Source organism: Denticeps clupeoides, chromosome 18, assembly GCF_900700375.1.
Source record: "Denticeps clupeoides chromosome 18, fDenClu1.1, whole genome shotgun sequence".
Lineage (NCBI taxonomy): Eukaryota > Metazoa > Chordata > Actinopteri > Clupeiformes > Denticipitidae > Denticeps > Denticeps clupeoides.
The window spans coordinates 9,174,530-9,190,068 of record NC_041724.1 but is presented as its reverse complement, the minus strand read 5'-3'; the positions used below and the strand labels follow the sequence as shown (position 1 = coordinate 9,190,068).

General features: G+C 43.8%; 2 protein-coding genes across 3 annotated transcripts; one reads left to right on the top strand and one right to left on the bottom strand.

The window, feature by feature from the left end:
• Positions 1-2,339: 2,339 nt before the first annotated feature.
• On the bottom strand, positions 2,340-5,558 carry LOC114768011 (zinc finger C4H2 domain-containing protein-like). The gene is made up of 5 exons (XM_028960038.1): positions 5,344-5,558; positions 4,562-4,733; positions 4,281-4,453; positions 3,238-3,400; positions 2,340-3,042 (listed from the first exon to the last, which is right to left on the bottom strand). Exons 1-5 carry the CDS (start codon positions 5,394-5,396, stop codon positions 2,929-2,931), a joined length of 675 nt encoding a protein of 224 aa, XP_028815871.1. The 5' UTR covers positions 5,397-5,558; the 3' UTR covers positions 2,340-2,928.
• On the top strand, positions 4,785-14,968 carry LOC114768009 (moesin-like). 2 transcript variants are annotated; one of them, XM_028960033.1, is made up of 12 exons: positions 4,785-4,910; positions 6,567-6,650; positions 6,734-6,829; positions 10,350-10,624; positions 10,716-10,799; positions 11,455-11,601; positions 11,697-11,793; positions 11,956-12,119; positions 12,202-12,332; positions 12,448-12,599; positions 13,323-13,553; positions 14,311-14,968. In XM_028960033.1, the coding sequence occupies exons 1-12, from the start codon at positions 4,863-4,865 to the stop codon at positions 14,473-14,475; spliced, it is 1,674 nt and encodes a 557-aa protein (XP_028815866.1). In that variant the 5' UTR covers positions 4,785-4,862; the 3' UTR covers positions 14,476-14,968. The 2 variants fall into 2 exon arrangements, with proteins under 2 accessions (XP_028815866.1, XP_028815867.1); XM_028960034.1 differs by lacking the exon at positions 4,785-4,910 and adding an exon at positions 5,561-6,022.
• Positions 14,969-15,539: the final 571 nt, after the last annotated feature.

Below are 15,539 nucleotides of genomic sequence, written 5' to 3'. Positions count from 1 at the left end.
CTAATTTTAGGCTACAAATGGACCTGCCTAAACTTCCATTCTTGGAGAGCCGGGGCAAGCATGTTATAATTAGAAAGGTGATAGTCTGCCCACAGACCCAGGGACAGGGGGAGGGGGGCAACGGATGCTTGCCAACAGAAGAGTAATATCTGATATTCATCAGTGACAATCATTCAATGTGCATACTTGCAGCTAATTATGGCCATAGTGGTGAGGAGTATGACCATCATCCACGTCATGGAAGTGCTTTTATTTAGATTGGAAAAATGCAGAACTACAATTCAATGTGGTTTTATGTTGATTCTACATGGAGTAATATGACCATTGAGCTCCTTGATCATTTTATTGATGCTACATCAACAATGAACAGGGTGTAAGGCATATTGTGCGACCTTTTCCGGTGGTGACAACTTTTGTCATGTCCTTTCGCTGTTACTGTTTGTGACACCAAAGCTGCGGTCTTCTTATGGCTTGCAGCTGTTCCACGTTGAGAAGCCTTAGATAACAATCAGCTGCTGGGACTGCAGTGTGGGTGGGACTCCCGGCCAAGGCTTCAAACTAAAGCTGTGTTGTATTTCAGGGGCCTTATACTTCCAAATAAAAGGCACGTCACAGCCAAAGGTGGGGTAGAAATGTGCTCTTCAAGAGGGATGCACCCACTGGGGCCTCCAAGGACCAATTGAGCTGTCTTTTATTATCATACAGTATAAGTGAATTATGTGAGTTCTGTTTGTGTGCTTGAATGTAATTTGTTTCAGATATAAAACACATTTCTTGCTAACATAACAATATAAGTATAAGTAAATATCCTGTATATTTTAACATTATATTGTCCATACCACCTCTTGTCCTTCACATATTGTACAATTTATATGTTGTCACCATACCCTACTTTGCTTTTTCATTCTTCAATTCCGTTTAGATGCAAAACTGATACCTACGATTACCAAAAAGTATAGTCTAAACTGTGCAGAGATTTTTTTAAGTATAACTTCCCTTCGAGGTTTTTCACCGCCGACTCCCGTACAGCAGGTGGCGCCAGTGCGAGATGCGGGGGGCGTTTCCGCGCTGCGAGGCTCTGCGTGGTAACAAGATACGATGTAAACACGGACGTCGTCGGACGTCGGAGTCTGTAGAGACGGGGATTCTTCTTGCGGGGTTTATAGCATAATACGCGTACGCGTCGTGGTATATTGAGGCGAGGCATTCCGTGCTTTGGGGTGAATTACTGGTGGGGCATTTCTGGAACAGTCTTGGACGATGCAGTCGTGTTCTGAAGAAGTCGGGGGGGTGAAGACATTTTACCGACTTTTTCTCATCTTAAAGCCACAATAATCAGCGTACATTTAAAACCAGCTTCAACTTTCAGAGAGTTGCATGTCGTGTAATATTGTTGAAATGATTTGTAGGCAGTGGAGGAGGCATATGAAGCTACGAGCGTGTACTGTGAGAGGATGGTCAAAAAGGTTAAAGGTCAAAGGAGTCCGGAAGCCCAGAGCATCCCGAAAGCAGAAGCGCCGGTTGCTGACAGTCCTGTGCCACTCCAGTTTATTAATGCCCTGAAAATGAAGAGGTTTACAGAAGAATTAAAAAGGGTGTGAGACTTCAGCTTGCAATTTAATCGCCACTTTGTTTATTTCTGTGTTCGTTTTTATATTTTATTTGGCCATACTGATTTTTTATTTTTATTTTACACCAGACAGTAGAGATGGATATCCATGATCCCCTGCACTGTGAAGAATGTAGGAGCAAACAGGCTGAACTGGCTATGGATACGTTCATCAGGATGAAGACAACGCAGCTCCAGTCTCAAATTCTGGAGCGGAAGTTCCAGTCTCTTCTGCTAAGCCGAGTATGTCACGTCCTACATATAAAACTGCACACTGGTTCCTTACACTGACGAGATTTTGAGAAGGGAGGTGGATGTTAGCAGTGATGATCTGATTTACACCGTTTTCACCACAGAACACAATCTGTCTGGTCGGGGAAATACTGAAAGACCTGCCCAGGCCCTCGGATAACCCCAGGACCTTCCGGGCAGCAGTGAAGGCGGGACAACTAAAACAACTTGCTGACAGCAGCTGACTTCTGAGACAACGCTGCCTGGCACCATCCAATCACGGTCCTTTATCCAAGCCGGTGTTTATATCAAAGATATGTTAAAGGGTGGTAGTAGCCTAGTGTATAACACACCCATCAATGAAGCAGAAGACCCAGGTTACCAACATTGTGTCCCTGAGCAAGACACTTAACCCTGAGTGTCTCCGGGGGGGAACTGTCCCTGCAACTACTGATTGTAAGTCACTTTGGATAAGGGCGTCTGATTAATGTAAATGTGAAACGGTAAACAATAAAATTTTAATATTGAACACTGGCCACAACAGACCTGCACTGTTTTCAAGTGTTACCAAATTCATTTGCTCACAGGAAATACATAAGATCAACTCATACTACACCTTTCCAATACTACACAAGGAATGTTACAAAACCACACATCACAATATTAACAGACACAGGCATATATTAAAAGTACAAAATACAAAACCTAGTTTTAAAGCTTAAATTAAGCAGAGTGATGAGGCAGGCTGCTCATTACATCGGTAGAAAATGTCAATTCTGAGAACATGGCAACAAATGGTACAGTAATAATGACCGTTTAAGGGTACACTGGTACATGTACTCATCTGAAAAAAGTTGTAACTTCACCATTACAGCATGGACCACCTGGTGATATTCTAGAGTCTGTTATTGCGCTGAAAATATTTGACACATGATGAGTGAAACCTGAACCTCAAGTACTAAAACAAAAAACATTCGGCACTAGACCAAAAATAACCCCCTACCACTGTGCTTTCTACCGACATCTACACAAGAGGAAAAAAAAAAGCTGTCGTTCACAGCACGGCCTGGCGGACAGCGCCTCCGCATTTACTCGTCCGGCTTTCTTTTGGGCTTCTTGGGGTTTCGGGAGCGACTCTTAGCTTTGCACAGGGGACAGATGGGTGCGTTGCGGTGGATCTGCTGGTGACAAGACAGGCAGGCCTGCAGCGGGACAGAAAAGAAGTGAATGGGTTTGAGAAACTGTAATGTTATTAGACGTTATATTAGTGCTATATTAACGTTCTGCTACTCTCTTTAAATAGCTTTGATGCTGCGGACTGACTCTCCGGAAGCGGTCATGTGTGATGCTGACAGTAAACGGATACATCATCGGGGCCGTGGCGAAGGGCTCCTAACCTTCATCGGTGGGGGCTGCTGTCTGAAGGTTGCCGGTTGCCGGGCATCTTGTTTCCGGGACACCTGCAGTTGCTGGGCAGCGGCGGCGGCCGCCGCCAGAGATTCTGGGATGATGGGCTCGTGTGGTTCCTTTTGCCATTCGGCTTTCTGCTTCTCAAAGTAACTGCATGAGGGGGAAGAGCACAGTTAAAAAGGTGCCTGAACCAGTTTCATTGTTCACCTGCCACAGATGTGTCAGGAGCTATAATACAGCAAAAAGAGAAAAAAAAAGATTATTTATAAATATGTGTATACATTTTTTTTTAATCTGAGTAACATTTTACACAAAATTATGGTATGAAGAATACATTTGGTTCAGTAGGATTCCAAGAAAATCATATTACTGTCTCCATTCTGTTTAATTAATGATTAGTCTAAAAAAGAAATACATAATCATAATGGAGGATTTGTCTGCACTTACAATTACAAAAAGCCATAGTTTACCTCAGCCTGGTTTTATCAGGGTAAAGGGCCTTGCCTAAAACCCACTTAACTCTGATGACATCACAGCCACTCCTGGTCTCAGGGGATTTATTGTCTTTACTAAAAGGCTACGATTTCAGCATGATTAAATCAACAGACACCAAGTATGTATTCCTATTATCTGTGTATTTTTTATTTCTCTATCTATATATAAAATTAACTTTTCAAATTATCTTTATGTCTGCTTGTTTTTACATGGTTGCAGCTGTGACAATACTTGTTCCCTGGCTGGAATTAATAATAAGTATGTACATCCTTCCATCCATCCAGCTATCTATTGTTTCATTAATTTTTAAATTCTAATTTTATTTGATTTTATTTATTTTATTAACACAACCTTATTTTTTGCAGCATGCAATGTAAACCATTGAAAGTTGATATTTTTGGGGAAATTGCCTCTTGCGATTGTAATATGAGGTGATTTCGGTATCACAGGTGACTCAGGTTTTTGAATTACAAGTGACTGGTGCTTCTTGAGCAAGACCCGGACATTCGGAGTAGGTTAGAAGCAGAAGGCTTACTCCAGTGAGAGCTTCTCCTCCTCGTCGCTGAGGTTGGGCAGCCGGTGGAGGCCCAGCGTCATTCTCAAGGCATCTACGTGCTCCTTCAGTGGCTTGTACTCGTCGTGGAGGCGACGGGTGTTCTCCAGAAGTTTGTTCAAATCATTTTCAGACTGCTTGATGGTTGTTTCCATCTACACACAGATATTTAATAGACTATTATATTCTGAATGCCTACCATGTATATGAATCATCTCAGAAGATCTAAAGACCACACATCCCTGTCTAGAAAAGCTACCCACCACATTAATGTCTGCATGAATCAGTCGCAGTTCCTCCACGTGGGCCATCTTCTCCTGAAGGAGCAGGTCCATCTCCTGCTTGTACTCCCTGAGGTGCTTCTCCTCCGACTCCAGTGCTTCAAACTCGCTCTTCAGGCGAGACTTGATCTTCTGCATCTGGAGAGTTTTATTCCTGAAGCGGAAGGCAAAGGTGCACGTTTCATTCAGACGGTGAACCACGCAAGACTCCCTCGCCGAGGGCATGGAACAAGCTCTTGTTCTCAGGCTCTGATCCTTTTGTTATGTGCCGGAGACGTGAAGCATGATGACACCTAACAGGAACATGCAGCTGCAGCCCAATAGCTGGCAGGTGTGTGGTTTTAAATAACTATGAACAGATTTTTTATAGGATGAACTGAAATGTCATGCATTTGCTCGGTGCATAATGCACTGTGCATAATTCACGCAGCGGGAAGGGGTGAAAAAGGGGTCGAGATGATTCTGCCAACCATTTCTCCGTAAAAGAACAGGCGGCCGGGTGCGATACGGTCTCGGGCCACCTCGCCTCGGTCACGCATCTAACGGCTCCCACCTATTTTTGACACCGCGGCTCGGTGTCGCTTCCCCATTGTTCGCGCAAAATGCCTGCGGCCGCAGCCGGGGACGCCGACACCGCGTCTTTCACAGCCAGGACGACGGACGAATGCGGCATTTTTAATTGCGCTACCTGCATGTAGGAATGCAGGCTCCTCGGGGACATCGGCGGCGACAGTTTATTCCTATTAATATAAATACGTATTTACCTTATTTCCAGGATGTTCTCTAATTTGCACATGATTTCTTGCTCGTCCGCCATGGCGCGCCGTAGGATTTCGCCAGCGTCGGGGTCCCGTTAATTTCCACGAGTCGGTACGAGACGATAATAACACGATGAGCGAGATGCGCCGCGACTGGCCGTGCGCCACTGCGCATGCGCAGCGGCCGCCGGCTCGTTTACAGCCGGCCGCGTGTGTTCGTTTACTGCGCTCCTCTGTAAACGCATCCAGATCCGTGACGTCACGGCGCAGGCTAATTATCATCATTCACACACGACATTCCCCGACTTCCCTGCGAGGAATATACGACGTTGCTAACATGGAACATGGCAAAATGACGTCATACACAAACACCCCACGAGTGCTAATTCATTCGTTACATGGTGTAAACACAGAATGACGAACTTGAGAATGATCCATACCTGTAACATGGCAGAGTGCTCATGCAGCGGTACTAATCTCAGATTCCTGAGCTGGATTTGGCGAACCAAAAGTCCAGTTAGCAAAGGCCCGGTTTAATTAAGGCTAATCCTTCTGAATTTCGCAAGCACTTTCATATGACTCGGGGGAAAGAGGTCTGCTTTCAGAATCCATTGGATTTATATATACATATATATACATATATGTTTTACAACGGACGGACGACAGAATACCACCAAAAATGTCTGTGAGTAAAAGAAAAGCATTTTCAAGAACACTGATGTTTAATTCTGTGTGTTGTGTATAAGAATTCATTCGTATTAACGAGTTTCTGAACACCGCACCGGGGGGACGAAAAAAAATCCCAAACTGTTGTTTCTGTGCGTAATAACTGTGCATTCGCTGTTATCAACGATGTAAATACGATGTCTGGTTAATTTCCAAAAGGTACACACTCAAAATTATATAGCGACACAAACATAAAAATGTATATCAGCATCTAAGCGAAGCCTTGTACCCGTTTGCTTTGTGTATTTAAGCAAACATGTTTCGGAGATTAGGGGGGTTTTAGGGAGTCGGTGTTAGAGATCTTTTGACCTTGCCATGATTCATTTGTTACATCTAAATTTTGTTTTTGGCTTACGCCCCCCCATCCTGACAAGATTTCGCAGAACAGATGCAACCTTACGTAACTGTGCCACATTATCAACATTAAAAATCGGACAGGAAGAGCCAGGCGAAGCCTCGCATTCCTCGCATGCCCCACACGATCAGGTTCATTTCCTTTGCAGATAAACGTGCGGGTCACCACGATGGATGCCGAGCTGGACTTCGCCATCCTGCCCAGCACTACTGGCAAACAACTTTTCGACCAAGTACGTATGTGCCTGCATGTGCACCTAAATAAACCGAGTTGAACACGTGGGCCTCACGTGTGCACTTGTCACTTTCCTTGAAGATTGTGAAGACCATTGGACTGAGAGAAATATGGTACTTTGGGCTGCAGTATCAGGACAGCAAAGGATTCTCCACATGGCTCAAACTCACCAAGCGGGTTAGTGTTTGAAAGCTTGGTTTATAATTACTAAGTTACTGTTAAAACACGCACACTGATTTTATCATTTAATATTTTATTAAATGCATAAGTAATGTATATGTATAGCAAGGCAACCTCAAACCCTGACCCCGGCCTGACCCCTATTTCTTACACCTCGTGAGGCCATAATGCAATATATTTTAGGTTCCCTTTTTAATTGAGTCATAAACACCATTCTTTGGCATATCCACCTGTGGTATAGAGGACAAGGACACAAATAATGAATGCAAATAGCCACAGAGGGGCTTTTTATTGATGTGAGGCATTGCAAATTTGACAGTAGGGTGTGTGTCCTATGTGTGTGAAAACGAAGGCTGGTGTCAATTAGTAGAAGTACTATAATGAAAGTGCAATAAGCGCTTGTACTCTGTCTATTTTATCTCTGCCGAACATCCCCAAATGGCTCCCAAAGGAGCGGCTTATGGGTTGGAAACTATGGTAAAGAGCAACCTCCACTATGTCAGCATGTTGGCATCCAAGGAGTGGAGTACTCAGCGTTTGTCTTTTTTTTCTGTTTCAGTGTTTGTTTGTTGGAAAGGTGAATATAAATAGCAATCAGATTAATTCTGACTATTTATATAAAATTATTCATAAAGCTATTTATTCAATACTTTAAGTTAAAATGTATTCGTTATAATATGTTATAATTGTCTGATGAATTAGATAATGATTTCCAAGACGTGGTGTTATGCCATGTTGGGTGAAAAAGGAGGCACGACATAGTGAAAGTGGTGATCAAAAGAAACCCGTGGGCCAAAAACACATACAGCAAAATAGAGATAATGTGGCATACAGCAGGGTCAACAAATGATGAAAACCCCCAACACTTATCCTCTTCCTAATTACACGTTTAAGGACACTTGCGGCTAATCAGGAAAGCACAAAGAGTGAGCTGCTCCCACCTGGTGGGCCAGGGCCACCACGGCATCACACGCTGATCCATCTTGTGAGTTTGAGGTCAGATGCTCTAAACATTCCCATCCAGAAAGAAATTATCAGAAACAATCTGTATGTGTGCTACATTATCAGTTTTAAAGTCATGCAAAGAAAAAACATGTTTTCGCACATTCTTCGCATACCACACATCATGTGGGTGGCATCAACAGATTTATAGAGGGGAAGCGGCTCTCAAATGAGTGTTGTGTGGGTTGGTCCCTACGGCCCAGGGGCTCAGGTGACACTGTCACTATCGTGCACTGTATTACACTTACATATTATACTTACATGTATACAAAAACGTGGCTAGTATTTTTGTGGTCTAGTCCAGTTGCTCTTAAACCTTTCACGATTAGTAACATAGGTGCAGACAAAAGTCAAATCAAATCACTTTTATTGTCACAGCATTTGTGATTGGGGCAGTGGTGGCCTAGTGGATAAGGAAGAGGCCCCGTAATCAGAAGGTTGCTGGTTCGAATCCCAATCTGCCAAGGTACCACTGAGGTGCCACTGAGCAAAGCACCGTCCCCACACACTGCTCCCCTGTCATGGCTGCCCACTGCTCACTCAGGGTGATGAGTTAAATGCAGAGGACAAATTTCACTGTGTGCACTGTGTGCTGTGTATCACGTGTGACCATCACTTCACTTTCAATACAGTATATTAGCAGCAATATGACCATAATTAAAGGAAATGCATATATACATATGTAGAAACATTAACACGTATATGTGTTTACAGAATAGTATTTCTTTTATTAGGGCCAATATGACAATTGCTAGAATTCTAGCTTTTCACATGGACCTGCTATTACCTATTGGTCCTGTTCGGGAGATTACAGAGAGATCTGATGTGGTAATGCAGTACAATGTTAGCATTCTTTACAGAAGTAAAGGCTGCTGTCGACTTGGGTGATTGAGGGAGAGGGGGCCGTAACAGGGACGACAGGACCTGTCCATCACCCCAAGCTGTCACACTTTCTCATCAATGGCTGGACATCATCCCTCAGGGAAAGTGTCAGGCCTCAGCTTCACAATGTTGTCATGATCCAGGACATTTCTGTCTCTAACAGACTTCATAACTGGCCCATCATCTGTTGCAGACCTTGACACTGGTATGGCATCAGCTGCCATAAGTAACGTGGTGCCATCTGTTTGTGGATGTTGCGCCATCACTGCCACTGTGAAGAGAGCGAGAGAGATTACTTTCAGTGTCCATTTCCAATGATGCCATTTTGAGTTGATTGGATTCTGACCAACCTTTGCTTCCACAGTTTATAGTCCCATTTGCTAGACACAAGCCTGCATAATTTGGGAGTAAAATTAAGAATAAATATAGCTGCTGGCATTGCTGTGAACCCTCCATATTATTTCTGAATATTTGCATGATGTTGTTTCTCCAGAAATCATAGAAGAAGATTTCCAATCAAGCTGCAGTAGGTTCCGTTCCTGGTGGTCCAACTTTGGTATCATGTTTTTTAGTGACTGTCTGAAGAGATTAACCAGCAGGTGTAGGAAGGGCTGTCAAACTGACACGGTTAAATGGTGAACTCTTTACAGATCCATATGAAGTAAAATGGCCTGACAGCCCTACTCAAAAGTAACAGAAGAAGAGTATTCAAATGATGCTAGGTTATCCAGCTCAGCCATTTTTTTTAGATCTGCTTGTGGCATTTGGAAAACTACAGCTGTGAGCTTCTCTGCTCCTTGGAACAAGGCTTTAGTTTTGTTCTTGGTCTCCCATTTGTTGTTGTCTTGAGGTTCACTGACTCCTCAGTCTTTGTGTGTGATTTGAGTAATCCAGGGTGACATGTTATACGTCGTGTAAGTGATTTAACAGGCCCAGTGAAGAGGGCATCAAGTTTTCTTGGCTTGCGGAACCTGTCTTTGATGTTTGTGTTCACCACTGAGGGCATAGGCAGAGGGTGTAAATAGTAGGGAGAAAGAGAAAAGTCTCTCATGCTTATCTGAGGCCATTTTAAACATAGATCTTAAGATAAAGCATAAACCCAATTCACCTTTTGTTCAAGATGGTCCAGAAAGGTTGTTGTAAGAGTTGCAGACATCAGCTTGTGACTTTTACACTTCCAGTCAACTCTGTGGTGCTTATGGAGACTAAGATGAAGCCATTTTGAAGAATCCAACGGTCCAAAGAAACATATTTAGTATTTTTGTAGCTGTAGAAAGTGAAGTATGTTGGATGAATCTGTTTTTCAGAGTCACATCTTTCTACCGTAATGGCTGCTTTGTTCACTGTTGTCATCATAAAAAGCTGCTTCATGAGATAGTTATGAGTCATGAGTGAGTGATAAGAAAGTGTTCAGTATAAACCTACAGGAGTGTGAAATCCGTCCCCATTGTCTATAGAGAGAGGCTTTCAACTTTTTGCCTTGTTTAATTTATTTGGGTTTATTTATTACATGACCTTACACTTATTATTTCATAGTCCCATGTTATTCGTTTTGTTATGCAATGTAAAAAAATGCAATGAGTAGATACGTCCAAACATATAACTGGTTGTGTACATGTTTGTTCTGGTTAAGGTGACTGCACAAGACGTGAAAAAGAACAACCCCCTTCTGATCAAATTCCGGGCAAAGTTCTATCCAGAAGACGTAGCAGAAGAGCTGATCCAAGAGGCGACGCAGAGGCTGTTCTTCTTGCAGGTGAAGGAAGGGATCCTCAACGATGACATCTACTGTCCATCTGAGACAGCTGTACTGCTGGCCTCCTACACAGTGCAAACCAAATATGGAGACTTCAACAAAGAGTACCATGTGCCAGGTTACCTGAACAGGGACAAGTTGCTCCCCCAGCGGTACGTAGTGCTCACAGTCAGAGTTAAAGTGTGGTAGCCTCCATGGCCTGGACCTACAGTTGCTCATTGTCTTTCATGTCTCTGTTATCAGAGTCCAGGAACAACACAAGTTATCCAAGGATCAGTGGGAGGAGCGTATTCGAGTGCTGCATGAGCAGCATAGAGGCATGTTGAGGTATGACACCACCACAGGTTCTCTTGAGAATCAACAATCCAATCAGGATTTACATAAAAAGTGGCCATCTAAAGGCAGTCGTGGCCTAGTGGGTACGGAAACGGACCCATAATCGGAAGGTTGCCATTATGAATACCGAGCTGTGAAGGTGCCACTGAGGTGCCACTGAGCAAAGCACCGTCCCCACACACTGCTCCCCGGGTGCCTGTCATGGCTGCCCACTGCTCACCAAGGGTGACGGTTAAATACAGAGGACACATTTCACAGTGTCACCGTGTGCTGTGCTGCAATGTTTCACTTTTCCGTGAGCAGGTGTTTAATTGTGCTGTCCGCTGCTAACAAACCTAAGCGCTTCAGGGTCATCAGGGGACGCACAGCCTTGCACGTCTTGAATTATGTATACTTTGCACCTTGCTCCTTAATAATTCAAACAATGGCCGAGACACAGAGTGCACGGAACACCCCACACAAAAAATAGAAATAAAATCTTTGTGTAAGTGCTGTCCTAGCTTCCACAATATTCCATAACCTACCTGGACACTACAATCCGTATGGCCACTGAGAAGTGGCTCAACCAGAAACGTTTTTCTGAAATAGCTAACTCACATATTGAAACATCTCGTATCTGAGCATTTAGTTTTGTTTTGTTCCACAGGGAAAACGCCATGATCGAATACCTAAAGATTTCCCAGGACCTGGAAATGTATGGTGTTAATTATTTCAGCATCAAGAACAAGAAAGGGTCTGAATTATGGCTGGGCATTGATGCTTTGGGACTCAATATATATGGACGTGCAGACAGGTAAGCATGCATTATTTATGAAAAAAACTTTAATGACATATTAAGTACATCGATTCTAATATAGAACTGTTTGTCATGGTGTGATGTCTTTTAAGACTAACGCCCAAAATTGGATTCCCATGGAGTGAAATAAGGAACATCTCTTTCAATGACAAGAAGTTCACCATAAAGCCAATTGACAAGAAATCTCCGGTATGTAAAAGTCAGATTTATACCAATTGATGGGCTGAAGTACATTAGCTGTGAGACGGCAAGCAGGGTGTACAGATTGTGGTGATAAGTGCAAATGCCTGGTGTTTAAAAATGTCAAGTGGGTGTCAGATTGGATAACAATGATTATATCTGCTATGGCAGGACTTTGTGTTCTATGCGCCTCGACTGCGTATCAACAAGCGCATACTAGCCCTGTGCATGGGCAACCATGACCTTTACATGCGCCGACGCAAGCCGGACACCATTGAGGTTCAGCAAATGAAAGCTCAGGCCAAGGAGGAGAAGAACAAGAGGCAAAAAGAGAGGTGACTGGATGCTACAGCTAAAGGTCTACGTACGCAACAAAATACTGCAGCTGCATTTAATAGTGGAGTATTTCATTTTAAGGGCACTGCTGGAAAATGAAAAGAAAAAGCGGCAGAACGCGGAGAGGGAGACGGAAAAGATCGCCCGTGAAACTATGGAGCTCATGGAGAGGCTGAGACAAATTGAGGAGCAGACGAAAAAAGCCCAGGAGGGTTAGACAACAGTTTGTGTTTAGTGCTGTTATGTAATATCCCTGTGTGGCATAATTGTCCACGGTGGCGCTTTTGTCGCTCCTGAATGAGCCGCTGTGTTCTCCCTGCAAACCAGAGCTGGAGGAGCAGACAAAGCGAGCCCTGGAGCTGGAACGAGAGCGGAAGATTGCCCAGGAGGCAGCCGAGAGGCTGGAGAAGGACCGCAGGATGGCGGAGGCCGCTCTTCTGCACCATTCGGAGAGCCAGATGAAGAACCAGGAGAACTTGGTATCATAATCACGTTAGCTGTTAGGCCACAACAGATGGGAAACACACGAGAAGTCGCACTCACTACCATTCAACCTATTTTGCCCTTTGGAGAGGAATATGCAGGAGCTACAGGCTTATATAACTGAGCAAGAATGCATGCGCTTATCTTCACATTCCCACACTTTAGATCTAGTAAGTGGGGCTGTGAGACTGGGACTGTGTGTGTCTGACTATATAGGTGTTTTTCTTTGATGAAAAAATTGACAAGATAATTGGGGCCCTCGGTAATCTTGGCATTCTTCAAAGGTCTCACTTTTAGAAAGTGCTAAAAAACAAAAAAGAGGATGAAGCGAGGAAATGGCTGAAAAGGGTGAGGGTATATACTACTGGAAGGATGAGGATAAATCGTATTTCTTCCTCTGGCTGCTCCTTTTAGGGATCGCCACAGCGGTTCAACCGGTCGGGTTGTCCACACAATTGGCATGGCAAAAGTGTTATGCCAGCTGTCCTTCATAACACAACTCTCCCCATTTGCCCAGGCTTGAGACTATCAATGTCCGTCCCCAGTGGCTCGGTTACGTAATATTTTAGATGGTTCCATCATAATTATTGTGCTCTTTCATATCCAAATGGCTCAAAGGGTGCAATCAGGCACCAAAATACACACAGAGGGATGAATGAATACAAATGTGTGTAGTAGAGTTGAAAAGACTCTGCATGTCTTTTTAACACATCTGGCAGGCTGTCATGGTGGAGGTTGACCTGGAAAGGATGAAAGAGGTGCCAAAAGGCAAGATATTAGGGGTCCAGATCCCAGAGCCACACCAGACCGAGAACGACCACGACGAGAACGACGAGAGCAGCGCGGAGGCCAGCGCCGAACTCACCTCCGCAGCAACATGCCGGGACCGCAGCGAGGAGGAGCGCACCACCGAGACGGAGAAGAACGAGCGACTGCAGAAACGTCTACTGGTGGGTCTCCACAACCAAAACTTATTTATTCCCACAATTTCTGCATACGCCTGTTTTCCCAAACTATCGTAACCACATCTCTATAAACACCACCAAAGGTTTGGACGCACCTACTCGTTTATGGGTTTTGCATTTTTTTACTAATTGGGGAAAAAAAAACTGCAGACACATGAAATAACATATGATGCTATTTAATAAACCAAAAAATTGCCAAAAAAAATGTCCAAGGCAGGGAGCTTTTGCTGTGATGGCAGCATTTCATCATTTCCAACACCAGCAGTTTATGATGAACACTTTCTCATCATTCACTCACAAAGCATTTCATGGCTTTGATGGTGACAATAGCGAACAAAGCAGGTAAAATGATGTGACAGATCCATCTAATATATTTCATGTTCTACTGCTACAAAAATACTAAATATATTTCTTGCTTCGGTATCTTCGAAATGGCTTCATCTCAGCCTCCATAACTGCCACAGCGTAGGTCCATCCAAACTACAGACTGGTATTGTGTACATTATACTGGATACAATTTGTTTTTTGCTTTAATCACGGCCATTTAGACAAAAAATATAGTTAAAACTGAAAGCACAGTGCTGATATTACTGTAACTGCTGATGCATTTAATGTTAAGCAGATCAGCCGGTGCCACCTGTCATCGCGGACTGGTGGAAAACAGCTGCTCGAGTTGGTCCTCGGTCACAGCGCGTTCTCGATTCTTGCTAATCCTTGTGTGTTTTGTAATGTTTCGCCCCAGGCTCTGGGCTCCGAGCTGGCCAGTGCTCGCGATGAAACCAAGAAAACCCAGAATGATTTAATCCACGCCGAGAACGTGAAGGCGGGCAGAGACAAGTACAAGACCCTGCGCCAAATCCGGCAAGGCAACACCAAACAGCGGATTGATGAATTTGAGTCCATGTAGTCACTGTAGCCAATAGTCCAGAGAGACGAGTTCAGTTGAAACCAAAACGCATCAATATGACTTGTGTAGATCATCTCCTAATTGACTGCATTAATTAACTCATATAATTGTTAACCTGATGCGTTGTTTGAATGTATAATAACTGGAATATAATCCTAACCGCTGATTGAATTGTTTCTGTATGGTATTAGTATTGTATTACTATTGTATGTATATGGCATATCAGAAACGAGTCCCTCTGGACTGTTCTGGTTGAAGGATTTTTCTTTGAACTAAACTGATTATATCCAATGCGCCACTGTGCTGTAGTTTTAGATTTCACAAGATCAATGTGTGTGTAATTGATTTGATGTGAAATTTACAAGTGCTGTGGAAAAAAAAGTTTAGTGGACTGGATTTTGACAATATGCTTAGCCAAAACTTTTCCAGCATGCACAAGCAACAATGGCCATGTGATGCGTGAAATGTACCTCAATAAACATATATCGTGTCATTCCGTCAGTATTTGCTCTCAAAACTGCAGTACACACTTGACACTGGCTCGACGAAAGCTAGAAACGTGAAAGCGGAGGCGCTCCAGTTGGCCTAGGCATGCCTTGGTTGTCTCTCCCTTGACAGGAAGGTTTTATTGCCGGTCGAAAACCCTCCAGGCCTCAGAGGCCGCGGCGGCAAACGAAGGAGAAGGCCATCGTTCTCTGGCCACCCCTCGACAGGCGTCATGCTAAATCCGCAGAATGAAGATGGCGTCTCAGTTTGTTAGAGGTTGACCCCAATTCAGCTTGACTGCTGAGAACCTCAACACGAGTGGGTGTTCGGAGCCTAACCGGATATTGCTAATGCACAAAAAAAACCAAAAAAAACCTGACCTACTATTTTCATTATGACTGTGAACAACTGGCCTTGCTCGAAATACACGGGTGGCTGCACTGCCTACAGCACAGTCAGGTTCTTGAACTGAAGTATTTTTAGTGCAGCACAGTGATGGAAGACAGGCTGTGGCTATAGCAACTGTAAGCTTTCCTGCTTCTTAGTAGTAGCCTAGGGTGTAACACGCTCGACCTATG

Bases quoted from the DNA above. Each gene is read 5' to 3' on its own strand.
- LOC114768009 (XM_028960033.1), top strand. From the start codon at position 4,863: ATGATGACACCTAACAGGAACATGCAGCTGCAGCCCAATAGCTGGCAG. The intron at 10,625-10,715 runs GTACGTAGTGCT...CTCTGTTATCAG, and splicing joins GACAAGTTGCTCCCCCAGCG to AGTCCAGGAACAACACAAGT. The intron at 12,333-12,447 runs GTTAGACAACAG...CCTGCAAACCAG, and splicing joins GACGAAAAAAGCCCAGGAGG to AGCTGGAGGAGCAGACAAAG.
- LOC114768011 (XM_028960038.1), bottom strand. From the start codon at position 5,396: ATGGCGGACGAGCAAGAAATCATGTGCAAATTAGAGAACATCCTGGAA. The intron at 4,454-4,561 runs GTGGGTAGCTTT...ATCTGTGTGTAG, and splicing joins TTCATGCAGACATTAATGTG to ATGGAAACAACCATCAAGCA. The intron at 3,401-4,280 runs GTAAGCCTTCTG...CCCCTCATGCAG, and splicing joins GAGGAGAAGCTCTCACTGGA to TTACTTTGAGAAGCAGAAAG.